General features: G+C 41.3%; 1 protein-coding gene across 3 annotated transcripts in view; it reads right to left on the bottom strand.

Moving 5' to 3' along the window:
* The window catches only part of PLEKHG1 (pleckstrin homology and RhoGEF domain containing G1), a 254,209-nt gene that overhangs the window by 49,747 nt on the left and 188,773 nt on the right, over nucleotides 1-15,689 (bottom strand). For all 3 annotated transcript variants that reach the window (XM_042253622.2, XM_027972556.3, XM_042253623.1), the window contains one exon: nucleotides 4,827-4,896. In XM_042253622.2, coding sequence (XP_042109556.2) covers nucleotides 4,827-4,896 — 70 coding nt within the window. The remainder of the gene's footprint in view (nucleotides 1-4,826; nucleotides 4,897-15,689) is intronic.

The following is a 15,689-nucleotide window of genomic DNA, read 5'->3' as shown; positions in this document are numbered from 1 at the left end:
CTGGGAACCACAGTGCTAGACTCCCCACCCCATCCCCTTTCTAGTAGTATATAGCAATATTCTTTATTTGCTTTTACTGCTTTGTACTACTCTATTATGTGAATATGCCACAGTTTATTCAACCAGGTTTTGTTCATGAATGTTTGGGCTGTTTCCATGTATTGCATATTTCTGTGGGTGGCTCAGTGGTAAAGAATCCGCCTGCCAATGCAGGAGATGCAGGTTTGATCCTGGGTCAGGAAGGTCGCCTGGAGAAGGAAATGGCAACCCACTCCAGTATTCTTGCCTGGAAAACCCCATTGAGCAGCCTGGTGGGCTGCAGTCCATGGGGTTGCAAGGAGTGAGACACAATTGGGCACGCACACATACACGCATGTACCTTAGATTTATAAATTGTAACAATTAGTACTATAAAGTATAACATCACCTTTGTTGAGATTTTGTCACTATATCTTTAGGATAGATTTCTGGAAGTCGGATTGCTGGAATGAAGGGTGAATTCAAATGTACTTTTCCTAGACATAGCCAAATTCCCCTCCACAGGGTCTATTTTGTTTTCCCACAGTTAAAGGAGTGTGTATTTCCCCATGGCCTTGCCAACATAGTATGCTGCCAAAGTTTTAAGCATAATATTTAAAAAAACACTAAGTTGCCAAATTCTAAAAATTAGAAGATAAAAATTTTTTTTATTTCTGGCTTCTCTTGAAAAAGTATTAGATCCATAGGCCCTAGGCCTACAGTTTCACAACACTTCTGTCCCCAAGAAATAAGTACCTTGACGCTCTGGCCTCTGCCTGGGCCCATTCACGCACTGTGTTCATCAGCTTAGCTCCTGAAGGCACTGGAGTGTTCCACTTTCCCCAGGGATAAGAAAGGCACAGTGACTTGCCCAAGGTCTCCCAGGAAATTAACATCAGACTGGAGTGCCCCTCTCTCTCTATTCTTTGGTCTGGGATTGAGCTGTATTCCCCCACCGTGGAAACACAGAGTGCAGAGTCTTAACCACTGGACCACCTGGGAAGTCCCTGGAGCCCTTCTCTGGGTGTACTCACACTCTCACACTTTCTTGCTTTGTTCCTGCCTCCTGCCGCACTCAGTATGGGGTTGAACAGCTATTTGGCTGATTTCCTTAAACTTAGCATCATGACGGAGAAGGCAATGGCAACCCACTCCAGTACTCTTGTCTGGAAAATCCCATGGATGGAGGAGCCTGGTGGGCTGCAGTCCATGGGGTCGCTAGGAGTCAGACATAACTGAGCGACTTTCCTTTCACTTTTCACTTTCATGCATTGGAGAAGGAAATGGCAACCCACTCCAGTGTTCTTGCCTGGAGAATCCCAGGGATGGGGGAGCCTGGTGGGCTACCGTCTACGGGGTCACACAGTTGGACATGACCGAAGTGACTTAGCAGCAGCAGCAGCAGCATATGAAATACCAAACACAATGGCCTCAATAAAAACATTCTAAATTATATCATCTACCCTAAAAATACCTCAAGGCTTCTCTGCACAACTGAATTTGGGGCATTCTGTGACATCATGACTCTGTTCTGTCTTAAATTAGGCAGTTTTGATGTAAATCTCTGATATATTCTGAATATAGAACCAAATGCATATTTGATCTTAAATTTATAAGCCCTGTGGACAGTTCAAATAATGGCTTTACGCAAAAGTCAGTAACTCCTATTTAGTTAATCCCTGAATAACTATTTCTTATGAGATATGAACTCAAATCCTTTTCAGAAGTATTTAGGGAGAAAGAAGGCAATGAGAGAAAATTATATAAAAACAGATATCTTCTTCTGGTTATTTAACATTTTCAAGTTGCAATTAGTGATGATGTCAAAATAAGACATTTAATTATGAAAGAACCAAAATATAGCCATCAGGGCCAACTGAACATGAAGGGTGTTTGAATGTTTCCTGAATGAATAATCAGAGAATAGAAATCTGTATGAGTTTAGGGTTTCTTCTGCCATAATGTTAATGTCTCCCCACTCCATCTTTCTCCCTCCCTCTACTTTTCACACACACACACACACACACACACACACACACACATACTCACACACTCACTCACTGATGACTGAGCAGTTTTTACAGGACACTACTGAGAAAGGCTTACTCTGTAAGGAGACATTGATTTGTGTGTGTGCATGCTAAGTCGTTCAGTCATGTCTGACTCTTTGTGACCCCATGGACTATAGCCCACTGGGCTCCTGTGTCCATGGGATTCTCTAGGCAAGAATACTGGAGTGGGTTGCCATGCCCTCCTCCAGGGGATCTCCCAGACCCAGGGATTGAACCTGTGTCTCTTGTGCCTCCTGCATTGGTAGGGGGTTCTTTATCCCTAGTGCCATTTAGTGAAGCCCACAACATTGACTTGAATAGACTCCAATCATATTATTATTAATCATATTATTAATCTGATACCAGCAGTTTCCTGAGGATAATTTCAACAAGTGGCTCGTGTGTGTGTGTGTATGTGCATATGTGTGTGTGTTTGCGTGCGTGCGTGCACACACACACGGCTGGACACTGAAAGGAGACAGGCTCCAATGAGGAGGGGGCCACGCATCAGGTGAAAGGAGGTGGTTAAGGGAAGTTGGGCCTCCGAAGACAAACTTCCCTCCTAAATGTCACCCAGGGTCAGCCTGGCTGACAGTCAAGCTGAGTGACGGAAATGAGAGTGGAGGTGAAGGCAGGAAGCCACGGAAACCCGCTCCAGGTGTTTCCAGAGCCCTAAGAGCAGGCGAACGCTTGGGGGGCGAGAGCTTGGCCTGCCTGGCGGGGACGCTCACCCCTCCTGAGAGTGGCTTCTGCAGTGCTGTGTTGTTCTTTTCTAGGCAGCAGGTAAGAAGGGCTGTGTTCTCTTGTCAGGAGGGATTTCGGTCGCCTAGCCATACCAGAAAAGCAAGGTCAAAGTTGACTCTCCGTGTAAGCCCCAGTGACTCAGATAAAAGCAGTCGGCAACCGCCAGCTTCACCTCTTTCATTAAAGGCCCCTCAATTAAAGCAATTTTCCACTCCTCCCCAGAGGTGAGCAGCTGCTTGTGTTTCACAAAGTGTAACATCTTCTAAATTTCAGGGTGCTGAGTGAGAAGCAGGCTGTGCCAGACCCACACACACCCCCTCGCTAGTCCCTGCTCACACACAGGAGTGTGGAGTGCTGCAATCAGTCTTCCAATTAAACTTGGCAGTATCGCAACAAGAAATCAGATTTGGGAGTTGGCAACCTGGTGCGTAAACAAACTTTTATGTGAATAATTAAGCCAGAGCTAAGCATATGCTGGACCGTCTTTAATCAACTTGTGATTACAGTTACCAGAAAAGCCCCAATGTTTCCGAAAGCTTCTATGTTGTTTATTCACTGTGGTTATTCTAACACAGCTTCTTTGATATACTCAGCCTTATCTTTTACCCATTTCTCCCTCTTTCATTTTCCTTCTCTTTTCCAAATTCTTACCCTTCCCGGTGACACAGGCCACTTGTGAGAAGAATTGTGTGTGTAAGTATGTGGGCACAAACATTTTGTATGTTAACACACACACTGTCACCCACAAAGTCAGGAGTGTTTTATATGTAAGTCCATCAACTGCCTTTAAGGAGCCCCACTTGAGTAGAACCAAGAGTGTTATGTTTGGATTCAAAACCATTGGATCATCAGAAATAACCTTATGGAATAACCCCGGAACCCGGTCAGGCTGGGAGGACGTCTCCAAGTTCACATTGGCCTCTGAGACTCTAAATGAGGTGCTAACTCTCAGTTGACCCAAAAGCGCCATCATGAACTTTGCCTCAACCTTTGTACATTTGAAGCCACAACTGTAAAAATCACATGAAGTTTTGCTGGAAAAACAATTTCTGCTAGAGGTTTTCCAAACAAAAGCTGCTGAATTTTTAGAGAAACGTAAGACAAGATTCTATTTACAGTAGGACATCAAGAAAGTAATGTTGTAAAGGATTCCCTTATATGTTTCAGAATTCTCTTACCTGGGTACAGAATATAAACTGACTGTCATTTAAGCTTTAAAATTCAAATCCTCTCCTTGCATTTTTTCTAAGCCACCAGTGCAACTTGAGAAGAAAGCAGGAGAATTAAAGGGCATATTTAAGAGGCAGGATATTAATTCTGGTCTGTTTTTCCACTAAATGAGTAAGCTAGTGCCATATATATATATATATGTTTATCTATATATATATGTATACATATATATGTATATGGCAGTATCTTAAATATATATATTTATATATGTGTAAAGTATTTCTATTCTTACAGATTTTTATAACTGATCTAGTCATATTTTATATGTACTTATTTTCCTAACATTCTTCTATTCTGGACTCTCCTCTTCCCAAGCTTAAAGTCTTTCTTAGGACAGATATGTAGCATCACTTAAATATTTATTACACAAGTTCTAGAACAACTGCTAAGTTATTGGGCTTCCCAGGTGGCTCTAGTGGTAAAGAACCCGCCTGCCAATGCAGGAGACATAAGAGATGTGGGTTCCATCCCTGGGTCGGGAAGACCCTCTAGAGAGGGGAATGGCAACCCACTCCAGTATTCTTGCCTGGAGAATCCCATGGACAGAGGAGCCTAGGGCCTACGGTCCACAGGGCTGCAAAGAGTTGGACACAACTGAAGTGACTATACAACTTACTGAGAACTGAATTTTTTTTCCCCTGGCTAGTGGGGAGAAAAACCCCTCAGAGTGAGAGAGATCAGTGGTGAACTTCATCCAATATAGAACACATCGGTCATCTTAACTTTACAATGAAAACAGTGTGTCTCTGTCTCGGTTGGCTCAGAGAGATGAACCCTGCTTACCTTGGACACAAAGCACTCTGCTATGGCCACAGGATCATTTTCACAGTTTTCCAAGTCTTGCAGAAGTTCACTAAAAGAAAAAAAAAAAGAACGTATTAGGCTGTGGTCTGAGAGTTGAGGACATCTTAAATAACTTAGAAGTTTAAACATTTACATGGCGTATAAGGAACCATTTAATTGGATATCTGAGGTCTTGTCATTACATCCAAGGCTTAGATACATGACTTGCCTGAGGTCATGGAGGAGCAAAGGGGTAAACATAGGTCTGACCTGCAACTTCCCACCCAGAGATAAGTCCTTCTCAACGTTTCAGTCTGCCTGACATTAGTGAAAATCTGCACACATGCTCACACACACTTACTCATTCATCCCATAGCTTTCCAGGCACCAGACAGCACACAAAGCACTAAGAACAAATACACCAATGAGCCAAGTGAGATTATGGTCTCTTGGAGCTTGGAATCCACTGAAGAGTCAGACATGCAGTGAAAAATCACACTGATAAACAGAAAATTATAAACAGAGAAAGTGCTCTAAAGGAAAAATATGCCAGGGGAGGAAATCTCTTTCCTCAGATGAAAATCTGTATTATTTATTTTTAATGATTCATTAAGTAACTAACTGAATGACATTGCACTGTGTGGCTGTAGCATCATTAGTGTAACTAATCACCCATGGCCGCACACAGTTCTATGAATGGGGTTGCTGGGTCATGGAGCATTCTCATTCCAAACGTTAATACATTCCCAAATTATATTCCATGGAAGTTGTATTAACGTGTATTTTAATATGTTAAGTGTTTATTTTAATTACCGGTGTATTACATAGTTAATAAAAAGTTAGTTCTTCAGGAATTATGATAAAAATAGTCGTATTTTTACAACAACAGTTCCTTGCTTTCTGTTTCTCATTCTCGACTACCACCCCCAGGAAACACTCTCAACTTTTAGCCATTTCGGCTGTAGGTATCTGGGTTTCCAAACATGCCAGCAGCGAACTTTCATTATTTTTCAGTCTTAGGTATTTACTTCATAATTTCCCCTAGCTTCCTTTCTTCTCATCTTTCTCAACAAACTCTGTTAGGAAATTTAGTTAGATTAAAAGTGAGAGCTTACGTTTTAAAGACTACGTAAATATTATGCTCAGCTAAGCCTTGGAGTATACCATACTGCTTTCTAGCTACTCTGCCTTTCTTGTACAACCATGTTCTCCCTGGAGTTGAAATGGTCTCATTTTTTTTCCCCCGTTTGTTTATTAGGTTTTCAAAGTTGTTATTGTTCAGTTGCTAAGTTGTGTCCAACTTCTTGTGACCCTATGGACTGCAGCACACCAGGCGTTCCTGTCCTTCACTATCTCCCAGAGTTTGCTCAGATTCATGTCCACTGAGTTGATGATGCTTTCTAACCATCTCATCCTCTGCTGCCCTCTTCTCCTTTTGCCTTCAACATTTCCCAGCATCTGGGTCTCTTCCAATGAGTTGGCTCTTCACATCATGTGGCCAAAGTATTGGAGCTTCAGCATCAATCACTCCAATGACTATTCAGGGTTGATATTCCTAAGTACAGTCTACTAATTCACCTTCAAACTTTGCGCCAGAAGTATAACTCATGTCTCACCAAGTTCAAACATTGGATCATTATGGAATGCATTCTCTCTTAGTGACCTCCTTCCTAGAGCCATCTGTCCTTCCAGTTCCATCTGCACAGGTGCTCTCTGGGTCTGCTGGGTCCTCTCTTCAACACCATCCTTATGATGTCCTTCCCTTAGCTCTTGTGTTGGATGCCCTGTTTCTTAGATAGCATTTAAACTATAGTCTCTTTTTTGGGAGAGTCTACCCTCCAGCAGCTTTCTGAGTAGGGGTAATAGGCAGCCAATTTTCTGAGACTCTTTCTGCTTCAAAATGTTATCCCTTCACACTTGACCAATCATTATCAATGGATATAGAATTCTTGATTGGAAATTATTTTCTGAGTATTCAGGGAGACATCTGCTGTAGTATGGATTCTAATGCTACTATTGAGAAGTCCAACATCATTCTGATTCATGATCCAGGTTACAAATGACCTGTTTTTCTATTCTGGAAGCTTTTAGAGTTTTCTGTTTGGTAATTAGATCTGAAATTTTGTGATGGTTGGTTTTGAGGTGAGTCTTTTTTTCATACACAGAAACAAATTGAATATTTGGGAAGTGTTCTTGATCATCAGTTCTCAAAATGCTGCCTGGGTTCTTAAGATCCCTTCAGAAGTCCAAAAGGCCAATATATTTTATAAAAATACTTTGACTGTATCAGATTTTTTATCTTCATTCTCTTGTGAGAGTACAGTGGCCTTTCCAGAGGCTGCATGACCTGTGATATCACAGATGGAAAGCAGAAGCAGATATGAGAATCCAGCTGTCTTCCAGTAAGTCAAACAGTAAAGAGATTTTTAAAAATGTACAATAATTCCAACATGCAAAAAATGTTAATGGGAAGAGTAGTAAGTTTTTCTAGAAATCTGTGGCTTTATTATTATTATTGAACACATTGATATTTTAATAACTTCACAGTTTTAATATAAGAACCTCTTGATGAAGGTGAAAGAGGAGAGTGAAAAAACAGGCTAAAACTCAACATTCAGAAAACTAAGATCATGGCATCCAGTCCCATCACTTCATGGCAAATAGATGGGGAAACAAAGGAAACAGTGACAGACTTTATTTTCTTGGGCTCAAAAATCACTGCATATGGTGATTGCAGCCATGAAATTAAAAGATGCTTGATCCTTGGAAGAAAAGCTATGATCAACCTAGATAGCATATTCAAAAGCAGAGACATTACTTTGCCAAAAAAGGTCTGTCTAGTCAGAGCTATGGTTTTTCCAGTAGTTATGTATGGATGTGAGAGTTGGACTATAAAGAAGTCTGAGTGCTGAAGAATTGATGCTTTTGAACTGTGGTGTTGGAGAAGACTCTTGAGAGTCCATTGGACTGCAAGGAGATCCAACCAGTCCATCCTAAAGGAAATCAGTCCTGAATATTCACTGGAAGGACTGATGCTGAAGCTGAAGCTCCAATACTTTGGCCACCTGATGTGAAGAGCTGACTCACTGGAACAGACCCTGATGCTGGGAAAGGTTGAAGGTGGGAGAAGGGCACGACAGAGGACAAGACGGTTGGATGGCATCATTGACTCAATGGACATGAGTTTGAGCAAGCTCTGAGAGATGGTGAAGGACAGGGAAGCCTGGCATGCTGCAGTCCATGGGGTAGCAAAGAGTCAGACATGACTGAGCGACTGAACAACAGTTTTAATTTCTATTATGGTAGATAAAAACATCATAAATCATAAACAAAAAAAGCCTTTGGGGCACTCAGCAATTTTTAAGCATATATAGATCCTGAAAGTGAAAGTTTAGTCACTCAGTTGTATCCTACTCTTTGCGACCTCACGGACTATAGCTCACCAGGCTCCTCCGTTCATGGGATTTTCCAGGCAAGAGTACTGGAGTGGGTTGCCATTTCTTTCTCCAGAGGATCTTTTCAACCCAGAGATAGAACCCAGGTCTCCCACATTGTAGGCAGATATTGTACCATCTGAGCCACCAGGGAAGTCAGATCCTGGGGCCAAAAAGCTAAGGAACCTCTGTTCTTGAATTACAGTTTTAATATTTCCTCCCCTCCATTAGATTAGATACTCTAGACTATCTCATTTTTTCTCTATTTTCCATCTTCTTGTTTATTGTTCAGTGTTCTCAGATTTCATCTTTTATTTTCTATTGCTTCTATTGAATTTTTTCATCTCCACTATCTGATCTTCAGCTTCAAAGTGTGTGTGTGTGTTTACATGTTCTTTGGGTACTTACGTTTCTATTATTATTTTATAGGTGCAAAAATGTTCTCATATTTATAAGGAGGTGATAATGATGACTGTTGTTATTTGGGACTTAACTTTCCTGCTCTTTGCTTTCTGCTCCACAATCATTTTAATCATTCTGGCTTCTGTCATTCATGTTAGTGGTTCACCCCAAATATCTGGGGATTTTCATTTGTTCTTTCTTATTGGAAGGTAGGGCTTCCCTGGTGGCTCAGTTAAAGAAGTTGCCTGCCAATGAAGGAAGAGTCTAGTTTTGAAGGTAAGATACCACCAGCCAGCCGTAAGGTCTGCACAGAAGTGTAGTTTTACATAGCGTGCTCCTTACTCAAGCCAGTCATTCTCAAACATGTTGGTGTGAAGACCTGCTTACCTTTTAAAAATTCTTTACGTGGATTATATCAATACTTACTCAAAATTAAGGTTGCTATATAATTTTAAAAGATCGATTAATGTAATTATATATTTAGTAAAGCTAATATAAGTAACTTTTTTTGTGAAAATAGATTTTATAAAACAAAATTTAGTGAGAAGAGTAGTATTGTTTTATACTTTTCAAATCTCTAATGCCTATCTTAATAGAACATAGATGGCTGCTCATGTCTGCTCGGCATTCAACACCCTCACACAAATATATCGTTGGAAAAGGTAGGATATTTAACTATTTTAGTAGCCTCTATGGATATCTTTCTTTGATAATACACTGAAACTCAACAAGTGGTAGTTTCTTAGAGGTTTGCTGAAACCATATAATTCTATACCTGCTACATTGAAATCCACTGATCTAGCTTGCATTTTGAAAAGAACTTTTACCAATGCATGATTTCAGGACAGACCCAATTTCAAATATTCTTCCCTACTATTCCACAAAACATACCATTTATAAGATTATTTTTGTTTGGAATATATAGTTCTGATCATTTTATCAATTGCCTTTATGGAAGGATGTGCTTAGTTGCTCAGTCATGTCTGACTCTGTGACCCCATGGACTGTAGCCCATCAGGCTCCTCTGTCCATCTGGATTCTCCAGACAAGAATACTGGAGTGGGTTGCCATGCCCTCCTCCAGGGGATCTTCCCAATCCAAGGATCGAACCCAGGTCTCCCGCATTGCAAGCAGATTCTTTACCACCTGAACCACCAGGGAAGCCCTTTATAGAAGGATGGCTGTGATTAAATTAAAGATAGCTGAAATTTCATCACTGGGATCTAAATACTGGATGAAGTAAAATAAAAGGTCAAACAAAAAGAATAGCTAAAAAGGCAACATATCTGGACCAGTGTTTCCCACCACTGTTGGAGGATGGAGTGCTCTGGATGTAGGTTATGTAACCAGGTCTTTCAATATTCTTCTGTTTCTAAGGAGATAAGAATTTTGAGCAGAATCCATTGTATTTTTCATACTTCCAAGGCTTAATAGAAATACTCCTTGACAATATTTAACTCCCTCTGTTTTCAGTGTTGCGCTCATCAAGCTTCTCTCAGAGCTTTAATTTCAACTCCAGCTTGGATCTCCTGGTAGGACAAAGTGTCTTGAGGACCCACCCAGGCTCTAGTATAGCTCACCTGTAAATGAACTGCATTCATTGATCAAGAATCAGAACTGGGAGGGAGCTCAGATGCCTTCCAGTCCTACTCCCAAATTTTAAGATGAGGAAACCAAGGCTCATAAAAGGGAGGTGGCTTACCTTAGGTCACACAGTAAGTAATTAATAGGCATAGCTGGGCTTAGTATCAGGGCTTGTGAATCCCAGTCCCGCATTATTATAAACACACCTATGGAAAAATTTATTCTTCAGATTGACTCAAGAAAGCTGAGGGCTAGTCTCCACATCATGGTGTCTTCAATCTGCTAGCGCCTACCTGGGAGGCCTTGTGTGAGTCATCATGGGAAGCTTTCCTTTACAACCCTTTTATAAGATAATGGAAACAGTGAGGAGTCAGGCCTGATTTCCTTCACACACCTGTCATCAGAGCAACCATCCTGATACAGCTGGCTGACCACCCTGTTAGCTCTCCATTCAACACAGTCATTACTGAAAGCCTCATTTGTCAGGACTGTTATAGGCAGGAGGGGATGGGATAAAGAGCATGGACAAAAGCTCCGTCCCACGGTACTTATGTTCTGATCAGGGGTGATAAATGTCAACAACTGAAGAAATAAAGAACACAATGCAAAACAAAAGACAGCAAGTGTCGGCAAGGATGTGAAGAACTGGAACCCTCATACACTGCGGATAGGAGTGCAAAATGGTGCAGCCTCCATGGAAAGCAGAATGGAGGTTCTCCAAAAAAATTAAGAGTAGAACTAACATAGGTCCAGCAATCCAGCCCTGTGGTATGCTATGCTATGCTCAGATGGTCAGCTGTGTCCTACTCTTTGTGACCCTGTGGACTGTAGCCCACCAGGCTCCTCTGTACATGGGATTTTCTAGGCAATAATAGTGGAATGGGTTGCCATTTCGTTCTCCAGGGGATCATCCCCACCCAGGCATCAAACCTGGGTCTCCTGCATTGCAGGAGGATTCTTTACCAACTGAGCCACCGGGGAAGCCCAATCTTGGGGTATTTGCATGAAAAATTGAAATCAGGATCTTGAAGAGCTGTTAGCACTGCCACATTCGTTGCAGAAGTATTCACAACAGCCAAAATGTGGCTACAACTTAAATGTCTGTGAATGGATGAAGATGAATAAGGAAAATGTGGTATGTATGTATATGTATTTGTGTGTATATATATATATGTGTGTGTGTGCATGTGTGTGTGTGTGTGTATGTATACAGTGAAGTATCAGTCTTAAAAAAGAAGGAATTCTGTGACAACATGGATGAACCTTGACATGATGCCAAGTGAAAAAATAAAAAAAAAGTCACAGAAGGACAAATCCTGCATGATTCCACTTATATTAGAAATCTAAAATAGTCACACCCATAGCATCAGATAGTAGAATGGTGGTTACCAGGGCCTGGGGGTAAGAGTAAATGGTTGAGCTATTACCTAAGATGCATCAAGTTTCAGCTAAACCAGATGAATAGGTTCTAGAGATCTGCTGTAACATAGTATCTAAGTTAACAATAACATGTGTCTGAAAGTGGCTCAGTCATGTTTGACTCTCTGAAACCCCATGGACTATATAGCCTTCCAGGCTCCTCTGACCATGGGATTCTCCAGGCAAGAATATTGAGGTGTGTAGCCATTCCTTTCTCCAGGGAATCTTCTCCACCCAGGGATCGAACCGAGCTCTCCTGTATTTCAGGCAGATTCTTTACTGTCTGAGCCACAAGGGAAGTACTGAACACTTAAAAATTTAAGAGGGTAGGTCTCATGTTAAGTGCTGTTATTATAATAAAATAAAAATTAAGAAAAATAAATTTTATTCCTTTACCAGTAGAAACTCATACACCATAGTACAATATTGCTTACTAAGAATGCTTATGTGAAAAATAGCAAAGGGTTGGTTTTACTGAAAAGTAAAACAAACACAACAGAATATAATACTGTACTACATGTTATGAAGGGCTGGTGGCTCAGTGGTAAAGAATCTGCCTCCCAGTGCAGGAGACGTGGGTTCGATCCCTGGGTCAGCAAGATCCCTGGAGAAGGAAACGGCAACCCACTCCAGTATTCTTGCCTGGGATCCCATGGACAGAGGAGCCTGGTGGGCTACAGTCCATGGGGTCACAAAAGAGTCAAACATGACTCAGCAACTAAATAACAACAATGTGTTATGAAGGAAATAAAGACAGTGTAGCAGAATCTGCCTGAGGCTGGGTGGGTGGGTGAAGGAGCATTGGAGCAATCACAGAATGTTCTCTGAGGAGGTGATATCTAAGTTTGGGGAGGGTTGGAAGAGAAAGACATTTAAGAAATTGGTCACCAGTCTAAGGACAGAATGAACATAGTGTGTTTTTGTGGGTAGTATAGAAAGGAACCCACCAGCTGCTGTTTGGTGAACAACAGGGAGTGTGGGAGATATGGAAGACAACTAACTAGAAAATAGTACACCATGTACTATGGGAACAGAGATGGGGCCATGGAAAGAGGGATATCAAGGACTCCATAAAGAGTCCTTCTAGAGTTACAGCCTAGTGGGGTGGAGACTAGCTTTTTCAATGCATCAGTGAAACTAATGAACAGCTTTGCAAGTATATTAGCAGGAAGAAGTGACTCATAGGTTGTGTTTTGTACTCAGAGCTAAAATTAGAGTCATTCTTCCTTCAGATTTGGGGTATTTTCCCTTTTCCTGCAGCAATTGTTCCAAATATTTCCTCCCTTTCGTGTAGCATTATGAGAAAAGAAAATATTATTTCTTACTAGAGTTCATATTCCTTGTTTGGATGGACAGTTAAAGGAAACACAGTTCTCTTTCACAGAACATATTCTATGTAAGATTTTCTCTGACCACTGATGTGTACTTGAATTCAGGAATTGTAATAAGACCTTGAAGATTCTACTACCTTCCACTGAACAAGATTCACGAAGGGGCCTCTCCTCTTCTGGTCTGCAATAGACTCTAAGCTCCATGTCAGTTGGTATTTACAGAGGCACATATGGATTAGGAAACAGAAATGGAGTGAGGTTGATAGTATCAAACACTCCATTAAATTCACTGATATGCTAACACTGGTCTTGAAAAGTCTACTTAAAAAAAGTCTATGGGTAAAAATATATTACTACCACTGGGCAATAGTTGAAGACATTTTGATGGTATGAAAATACATTAACATAAAAGATAACTGCTCCCACCTTGCTCTGACTTATTGTTGTATGTATCTCGTGATTTGGAATGTTCAAGCTGGATTTAGAAAAGGCAGAGGAACCAGAGATCAAATTGCCAACATTCTTTGGCTCATAGGAAAACACAAAGGGTTCCCGAAGAACATATACTTCTGCCTTATTGACTATGGCAAAGCCTTTGACTGTGTGGATCACAATAAACTGCGGAAAATTCTGAAAGAGATGGGAATACAAGACCACCTGATCTGCCTCCCGAGAAATCTGTATGCAGGTCAAGAAGCAACAGTTAGAACTGGACGTGGAACAACAGACTGGTTCCAAATCAGGAAAGGAGTACATCAAGGCTGTATATTGTCACCCTGATTATTTAACTTATATGCAGAGTACATCATGAGAAATGCTGGGCTGAAGGAAGCACAAACTGGAAGCAAGATTGCTGGGAGAAATATCAATAACCTCGGATATGCAGAAGACAGCACCCTTATGGCAGAAAGTGAAGAACTATAGAGCCTCTTGATGAAAGTGAAAGAGGAGAATTAAAAAGCTGGCTTAAAACTCAACATTCAGAAAACTAAGATCACGGCATCTGGTCCTATCACTTCATGGCAAACAGATGGGGAAACAATGGAAACAGTAACAAACTTTATTTTCGGGGCTCCAAAATCACTGTAGATGGTGACTTCTGCCATGAAATTAAAAGATGTTTGATCCTTGGAAGAAAAGTTATGATCAACCCAGACAGCATATTAAGAAGCAGAGACGTGATTTTGCCAACCAAAGTCTGTCTAGTCAAAGCTATGATTTTTCCAGTGGTCATGCATGGATGTAAGAGTTGGACTATAAAGAAGTCTGAGTGCTGAAGATTTGTTGTTTTTGAACTGTGGTGTTAGAGAAGACTTTTAAGAGTCCCTTGGACTGCAAGGAGATCCAACCAGTCCATCCTAAAGGAGATCAGCCCTGAATATTCATTGGAAGGACTGATGCTGAAGCTCCAATACTCTGGCCACCTAATGCGAAGAGCAGACTCATTGGCACCGACCCTGATGCTGGGAAAGACTGAGGGTGGGAGGAGAAGGGGATGACAGAGATGAGACAGTTGAATTGCATCACTGACTCAATGGACATGAGTTTGAGTAAGCTCTGAGAGTTGGAGATGGACAGGGAGGCCTGAGGTGTTACAGTCCATTGGGTCACAAAGAGTCAGACACGACTGAGTGACTGAAATGAACTGAACTGAACTGACCCCATGATTTGCTTTCTAAACAACATTTCAAAGGAGAAAAGAAGCATGACCCAAATAAATATTTTCTTAAGACGTAAGTTACTTGATCTGGGATGCTTTCACTGATCCCTCAGATAAAATCAATTCCTTGCTCCTCAGAGTTCTTGAAGTAAAGTTTTGTTCATTCCTTGGGTGTATGACTTACTGCCTCTGCTACACAACAATGTCATTCACCTCTAGACTAATAGATTTAGCCTAGTGTCTGACATGCAACAGTGACTCAATATGCTGCTAAGTCACCTCAGTCGTGTCCGACTCTGTGTGACCCCATAGACGGCAGCCCACCAGGCTCCCCCGTCCCTGGGATTCTCTAGGCAAGAACACTGGAGTGGGTTTAGGTATACCAAATAAAAAGAAAGGGTAGTACTTTCCTGGTGGTCCAGTAGTTAATAATCCACCTGCCATGCAGGGACACAGGTTTGATCTCGGGAAGATCCCGGTCTGGGAAGATCCCATATGCTGCAGGGCAACTAAGCTCATGTACCACAGCTACTGAAGCCCACACACTCAAGAGCCCAGGCTCTGCAACAAGAGAAGTCGCCACAAAGAGGAACCCATGCACTGCAACTAAAGAGTAGTCCCCCACTCGCCGCAACTAGGGAAAGTCTGCACACAGTAACGCACTGTAGTCAAATAATTAAATTTAAAAAGAGAGAGAGAGTTGAAGGCAATAGGAAAATTCTCCTCTCATCTTTTAAGGAAAGAAGAGAGCTCAGATGATAGTAACTTGCTAAAAAATAATTTAAAAATAAAATTCTGACGCAGAGAAATGGTCTCTACTTCCTCAAAGATTCAAATTACAGTCTAGATAACTCTTCTGTATTTCAAGAGAGGGACACTGTGTAAAAACAAATGACATCTCTTTAACATGCAGTTGAGAAAAAAAAAAGTTTTGGAAGTTTAGGTAACAAGTTAAACTGGGGAAAGTGGTTTCTTTGGCCTGAGCTAGTTTCCTGACCATTTGGGAATTTCTTCCAGACACCAAAACAGAGTC

Source organism: Ovis aries, chromosome 8 (genome assembly GCF_016772045.2).
Source record: "Ovis aries strain OAR_USU_Benz2616 breed Rambouillet chromosome 8, ARS-UI_Ramb_v3.0, whole genome shotgun sequence".
NCBI lineage: Eukaryota > Metazoa > Chordata > Mammalia > Artiodactyla > Bovidae > Ovis > Ovis aries.
The sequence above is the reverse complement of the archived record's forward strand: the minus strand, read 5'-3'. Positions and strand labels throughout refer to the sequence as shown.